Source organism: Aptenodytes forsteri, unplaced genomic scaffold (genome assembly GCF_000699145.1).
Source record: "Aptenodytes forsteri isolate BGI_AS27 unplaced genomic scaffold, ASM69914v1 Scaffold257, whole genome shotgun sequence".
Taxonomy (NCBI): Eukaryota; Metazoa; Chordata; class Aves; order Sphenisciformes; family Spheniscidae; genus Aptenodytes; species Aptenodytes forsteri.
Window position 1 is genome coordinate 344,038 of NW_008795194.1, and position 7,240 is coordinate 351,277.

Consider the following 7,240-nt stretch of genomic DNA (forward strand, 5'->3'; position numbering starts at 1 on the left):
TGGGCAGGAGGACTACGCGTACCTCTACAAGGACTCCTCTCACCCCGCCGATTTCCTGGAGGCGTTCCGGGCGTTTTACCTGGACGGGCTGTTCACCGACATCACCCTGCAGTGCGCTTCGGGGGTCATCTTCCACTGCCACAGAGCCGCCTTAGCGGCTTGCAGCAATTATTTTAAAGCCATGTTCACAGCCGATATGAAAGAGAAATCTAAAAACCAGATCAGACTTCCCGGGCTCAGCCATGCCGTACTGGAAGCCCTCGTGAATTATGCATACACATCACAGATCCAGATAACAAAGAGAAATGTCCAAAGCCTACTCCAGGCTGCAGACCTCCTCCAGTTCGTGTCAGTAAAGAAAGCCTGCGAGCAGTTTCTGGTGAGGCACTTAGATACTGACAACTGCATAGGGATGCACTCCTTTGCCGAATATCATGATTGCTCGGAGCTAGAAAAAGAGTCCAGGAGGATATTGTTATGGCAGTTTGAAGAAGTGTGGAAGCAGGAAGAGTTTCTGGACGTTGGCAAGGAGAAGCTCTCTTACATCCTCTCCAGAGAGAATCTCAATGTTTGGAAGGAAGAGGTGGCCATTGAAGCTGTCATTAAGTGGGTTGCACACAATGTGGAAGAAAGAATTGAAGACGTCTATGAACTGCTGAGCTACATCAAAATAGACTTAGATAACATGTATTTGAGGTCAGCTTTAAGCCTACAAAAAAAATGCCGACTTAATGACAATAAGATAAGGTCACTCATATACAATGCCCTGAACCTCAATCCCAAGGGTCTTTCCAGAAGACCCACAGCAGCCATGTATGTGATCGGAGGATATTATTGGCATCCCTTATCAGAAGTGCATGTTTGGGATCCTTTAACCAACGCATGGGTCCAGGGAACAGAGATGCCGGATCACACCAGAGAGAGCTATGGTGTCACTAGCTTGGGACCAGACATATATGTGACAGGAGGTTATAGAACAGAGAGCATCGAAGCCCTTGACACCGTGTGGATATATAACAGTGAGAGAGATGAATGGACAGAAGGCTGCCCCATGCTTGACGCAAGGTATTACCACTGCGCAGTTTCCTTGAGTGGCTGCATCTATGTGTTGGGTGGTTACCGAAAGGGAGCTCCGGTGCAAGAAGCTGAGTTCTATGATCCTTTAAAAAAGAAATGGCTTCCTATTGCAAACATGATCAAAGGTGGGTAAGCTTTTGTATGGCATCTGCCTCAACTGTCATTCATTTTGCATTTGCCACTTTTAAGTGCCATGGACACATTTAGGGTTTGATCCAAGTTCTAGTGAAGTCCATGGGAATCTCCTGTTAATGTTGGTGGGCTTTGGTTCAGGTCTTTACTAGCCAAACGACTGTAAACGTCCAAATGCTATGCTGGGCTGTGCCACAGAACACTAGGGTCAAAAAGCAAGTGGCAGGCCCAGTTTAATTTTGCCTTCTTTCAGGAGTAAAATTTCTGTTCAAATTAGAAAGCAATCAGAAAACTACCTGGGATTAGAGTCCATTCGGTAGATGGTCAAAAAGCAAGCTCCAATAAAAGGATTGTATTATTTTAATCTAAGACCAGATTACTAAGATTTTCTGTGCAATCATTTATAAAGGTGTCATCTTCATTTAAAACTTCTTGCATGCAGTTGCCTCATATTTCAGTGTATCATCTGTGCAGGATCCGTAGTTTAATCTTTAGTGTGAGGATAATGAAAAGCCCTAATACCTGTTTCTAACAGCCAAAATAGTGATCTATTAAAAATGTGTGAATTTGAATCATAGCATAACTAAAGGGTATTATTTTGTTACAAAATTTATAAACAATTACACGTTTTATCATACATTTCTATAAATTAATGCAATTATTTACAATTAATTATAAAATTTTACTGTAAGTTGATGCAACATAGTATTTTTCTACATACAGGAGAGTTTTTGGAGGTGTATCTAACAGGAAAAACCACTTTTCGTGCTCTTACAACTTTCTTCATTGTTCATATATTTTCCACAAACTTTGCTATTATTCTCTTTTTATTTCCTTTAAAAATAGAAATGCTACATTAATACTGTGAACAGTTACACATTCTGTGCAGTTGTTTTGTCGCGTTTTCTGTGTGCAACTTCTTAGATGCTTAAAAACCCCACACTAATTTCCTAATTTTGGTCCATTTTGTCTTGCCAGATCCCTTATTTTATTTTGTTTTGTTCTCCTAGAGACAGAGTTAACATGGCTCCATTCTGTTTGTGTCCTTGTTTATACAATAGCATAATTAATAATACCATGAGAAAGACTAAAAGTATCAGAAGAGATACCCTGAGACACTGAATGATCTCAACTCCCATTGTCTTTGTCCTTGCCATATGAGTGACTTTTAAAAATCTCTTTAACTTAGTGAAATATTGAAAGTAATTCCCTATTCTAAAACCAATGTGGTTGCATAAAAATTCTGTGAAGCGTTGTGTGGCTGTATTATACGCAATATGTATCGGTTACTGCAGTTTTATTTAATTGCTCTTGATTTACGCTGATAAAATAAGGTGTCTTGACAAGTTTATTTAATTTCACATTCAGTTAAATACTTGCAAGCATAATTTCACCCTAAAATATTAATTAAGAAGTCATTTGAAATGGGATTACGGGTGGAACTGACCATGGTTATTGTGTGCAGTCTGAAGGTGTGTTGTGACTTTCACACTGTGTACAGGTGTTGGAAATGCCACCGCCTGTGTCCTGCATGAAGTCATCTACGTAACTGGAGGTCACTATGGGTACAGGGGAAGCTGCACCTATGATAAAATCCAGAGATACCATTCAGGTAGCAATGAGTGGAGTATAGTCACCACAAGTCCGCATCCAGGTAAACAATAATTTCTGTAACGACCGTAGAGCTTGATTTGATTACTTGTAGCTGGGAGTCTTTAAGCCCACTGAAGAGTTTCTGGCATGTTCCTAATAAAAGGAGCAATGCCTGTAGGGCAGCATGGGCCAGAGTGGGATCATCTCCCATTTTCAGACTCTGAGAGGGGAAGGAGAGACCCTCTTCAAGCATCTGTTCTATAGAAATCATTATATAAATATTGAACTAAGGAATGGCTGCATTCTATTAAACACTAGTAAACTAACTTTCTATACAATCTATCTATCTATTCATAGGCATTCGGCAAAAATAATTTATATGAATTTTAAAAGGGTTTTCTCTATGTTCTACATTTGGTAACAGTAAGTTTTTAAAGCAATTCTCACTAAGTACTGGTGCTCATGTCTGTATCTTCTGTAACGCCTTGAGCTTGCTTTTACCCAGTGTAGCAGAAAATCCTGAGGTGACTCCTAAGCTCAGTGAAGAAACTCAGCCGCCCTCAGTGATGCCCAGTGTTTCTCATGTAGCTGCAGTTTAAGTTAACATTATCATGCTGAGTTGAACTGTATTTCTTTCTTCCTGAAGAATACGGATTGTGTTCAATTACGTTACAAAACAAGATCTATTTTGTGGGTGGACAGACCACGATCACGGACTGCTATGACCCAGAGCAAAATGAGTGGAAGCAGATGGCTCACATGATGGAGAGAAGGATGGAGTGTGGCGCGGTGGTTATGAACGGATGCATCTATGTAACAGGAGGATATTCCTATTCAAAAGGAACGTATCTGCAGAGTATTGAGAAATACAACCCTGAACTGAATAAATGGGAAGCAGTAGGCAATCTTCCCAGCGCTATGCGGTCACATGGCTGTGTCTGTGTGTATAACGTGTAAACATTTAATTTTCATATTGCTGCTACAGAAAACAGCAGATGCAGTATTCATAATAGTACTGATTACCTCATGAATGAGATGTGTAATACAATCTCTTAGCGCATATCATTAAAAACTAGGTATAATTTGTCTTTATTTTAAACAATTCAGAAATATAAATGTGGTGACAAGATTTCCATATATTTTTCAGTCCAATCATTCTTTGTCATGAAAGTTTTCAAATTACTCTCTTATAATACTTTGTGCAGCTATATAGAAACTACTGTGAAAAACAGATTTGTTTTCATTAATCACTGGATGGAACTATAATCTGGTGCTAAGGTGAGTAAAGCCAAACAAAATACTCTGCATTTCTATGCTGGGCTTAAGATGAAATGTTTGATAGTCCAAAGGTAGCTATAGAAATGGTTCATTGCAACAAGCTAAGCATGTGGTACATATAGAGCAGTATCACTTGGATAACTAGGTTATCACATCCAGAAATCATGGGCAGTTATAGGATGCCTCTAATTCTATCTTCAAATGCCAGAGGGGAAAAGAGCACAGGCTGGAAATGAAGGAAGAAATGTCACGCAGTAGCCCCAGAGCACAAGCCGAAAGTGTGCACTAGTTTTCCAGAAGGAGAACAGTGCTCTGCAGTACGAGGCAGTTTGAGAAAAGTGCTCACTTTGTCATTCTCACACTGGCAGGGCCCTTGAAAAATAAAAAAAGACTCTGCATGGCTTTGCAATGGGCTCTTTGGCTGATGCACAGGTATTGGTGATTTTATTTTTTTTCCCGGGGAGAAGCCTTACCATGGTAACTATTTTTTTAAAATCAAATTTAAGATGTGTGTCTTTGTGGAATGGAAGGAAGAAATGAGAGAGACTGGAAAGTTGCTAACATCCCTGCGAGATACAAACTTCTCTATTTTAATACCTTTCAGTCTTTAGAGTGCTAAACTGTGACTTGAGCAAAGGTGATAACTGAAGAAACTTGTCAAAATATGTTACGCATGGAGAAATTGAATGCTAAGTGGTCTGCTGGATTTATTTACTATTTCTCTCAAAATGTAATACGAGATCTTCAAATTCTGTCTGGAAAGCAACTTGAGATGGGCAGGAAGGTCACTGTTTTGTCACCTCTTCACTGGGAGACTCCCGCGGCAAGCTCCCAGCGCAGCATAGCAGTGCCAGTGCCAGCAGAATCCATAGGTAGTATTTAAATAGCTGGTGTTTTGACCCTGCTATCCCCAGCCTTCTCACCAGTCCTTGTTTTGCATCCTGCCGTGTAGGTAGTAATACAAACCTGTTTGACTGAATCGTCACCGCAGTGACTTCTTAGGATTTCTTTTCACCTCATGGCTTGTATAGATGCTGTAATGTGCGGCTTTTTATTAGCCCGGTTCCCTGAGGGAGCAAGGTGCAACTGTATTGTCTTTCTGTGTGTGTGTCTGTCCGCTCCCCTCTAACGCTGGACTCACTTGTCTGGGGTCAGCCATGTTCTACAGGGAGGTATAGGCCTTAAAAATACACTTTTTTTTTTTCAGGTTTTATGAAAATTAGGAACAGGATAGAGGAGGGAGAGAGAGACTGTAAGGAAGCACATGAGTTGTATGGAAAGTACAAGATGGCAAAGCCTTCCCAGTGCCGAGGAGGGAGCATTCGTGCTCCCTCCTGCCTTTGCTGCCCCTCACCCGGTCCTGCTTCAGCTGCTGTGGGCCCGCGCGGTCCAATAGTGGTGATCCAAATAAAGAAATGCCTTGGGGAGCAGAGAGGCTCTTTTAGCCCAGATCAGTTTCCCAGTCCAGCTTATAAAATGGCAGCAGAAACAGCTGTTAGACATTGGCATGAGAGGGGGGGATGGCACAGGGCTGTCATAGGGTGTGGTGGGAACTTCCTACACCAGCACTCCCACCAAAAATGAAATTTTGGGTTTATTGGATTTATCGGATACAATGCAAGCAGCTTTCCAAGCAGGTAAGCCCTGAGTTTATAATATTTCTTTTCCTTGATCATAAGCATTTTCAATATTTTTTTGTTTTTTTCACATTTTTGTACTGTTTCTTACTTGCATTTGACTGCTGGGTAGCAGGCGGCACTCAATTCTGAGCTGTGATGTGAAGTTCTGTGGTGTACATATAGTTCTTGTTTTGATGTCTTTGTGTGTCACCTTACTATGTCGGAAGCTCACGTGTGCATGGGTTCAGCGTTTTGCTTCATTAGCTGTCCCACTGAGAGCTATTTAAGGATCCCATGTAATTTGTTTGAAGACTCTGAACTGTAAAGAGGTGTGGGGAATTGAGCTCTGATGCTGTTTGAAATGTGTGAGCCGGACAGGTGAGCAAAAGAAATAAAGTGAATTTGTTTCTCCTGGAAATCTCCACAGCCGAGAATTGTTCAAAGGCAGGTGGAGATTTAAAGGACAGCATTGTGAGAGCATGAAGGTGATCTTTGTATTGAATGAAACTGCAGTGAACTCAACGTGTGTATGTAAATTTTCAGTGCAATAGAACAGCTGGCCCTGAGGTTCATTCCAGCCCGTATCCTGTCACCAACAGTCGTAAGTTGGTGAAAGGATGTAAGAACAAGGCAAGGACTAACCTGTCTGCCGCTTCTAAACTAGGTGCTTAACGTTGGTGAAAGACAGCGCTGTTCCGGGGTTGGAGTTCAGGCACTGGAAGCCAGAGTCCACTTTCTCCCTCTGGGCACCCTGCAAGCGAGCGATACACTGCTTCTCCCCCTCAGCCTAACTGCGAAGTGAAAAAAAGCCTTCAGTTCTGACACACTAGTAGAGTATGTGCTGATCTGGCATAAACGAGTCATTGAGACTTCTGCCTAGGGCTTCAGACAAGTCCTAATTTTTTTAGAGATTTTTGAATGCGTTAGAATAAATGGAGTGTAAAAGTTCAGACTCGCTGTTGAAGTAACTGGTGCTGTTTTTTACAATAACCTACAATGCCCTTTTAGATTAGCTCATGTCCATAGCACATCCCGAGAAAGCGTGTAGCAGTCGGGTCTTGAGCACAGGCGGTGGTATGAGTTCAGTGAGAGGAACAGGGATTCTGGCTCTTGTTCGGTAACTTGTGCATCCTATGGGAGGTGGAAAGCTCAGAGCAGGGGATCTTTAGCCATCTGTGCAATATGTTTTTAATACTACTTGAATGAACACTAAATTATTGTGCTGTCGGACCTGTATCATGGTGAACGCTGTTTTCCTGTTTCACTTGTAATCTAGTAAATGAACTAATACAGAAGTCGAACCAATTGTTAAGTCAGTACTATTTATTAACATTTTTACTCGTGTGATCCCGAAGATTTGTAGCGTTATAGATGTCTACAACACATCTATGGTATTTCAGTGAGTGTTTGTAACATTTAATAAAAGTAAATATAGCATCAGTGTACAAATACAAGTATTTAAGTTACCTTTTCTGTTAACTGTGCAAAAGCACGTGAACAAAACCCCTGCACACCCAGGCAGGCGGCCGAGGCAGACGCGG

At 41.4% G+C, this 7,240-nt stretch overlaps 2 protein-coding genes across 2 annotated transcripts in view; both read left to right on the forward strand.

Moving 5' to 3' along the window:
* LOC103898394 (kelch-like protein 23) overlaps positions 1-5,355 on the forward strand; it is a 6,890-nt gene extending 1,535 nt beyond the window's left edge. Inside the window, exons 2-4 of the mRNA XM_009278666.2 lie at positions 8-1,202; positions 2,711-2,863; positions 3,449-5,355. Of these exons, the coding sequence (XP_009276941.1) occupies positions 8-1,202; positions 2,711-2,863; positions 3,449-3,759 (1,659 nt within the window). The 3' untranslated portion in view covers positions 3,760-5,355. The remainder of the gene's footprint in view (positions 1-7; positions 1,203-2,710; positions 2,864-3,448) is intronic.
* A 133-nt stretch (positions 5,356-5,488) lies between these two features.
* The window catches only part of SSB (Sjogren syndrome antigen B), a 14,637-nt gene continuing 12,885 nt past the window's right edge, over positions 5,489-7,240 (forward strand). Inside the window, exon 1 of the mRNA XM_009278562.2 lies at positions 5,489-5,717. Coding sequence (XP_009276837.1) covers positions 5,601-5,717 — 117 coding nt within the window. The 5' untranslated portion in view covers positions 5,489-5,600. The remainder of the gene's footprint in view (positions 5,718-7,240) is intronic.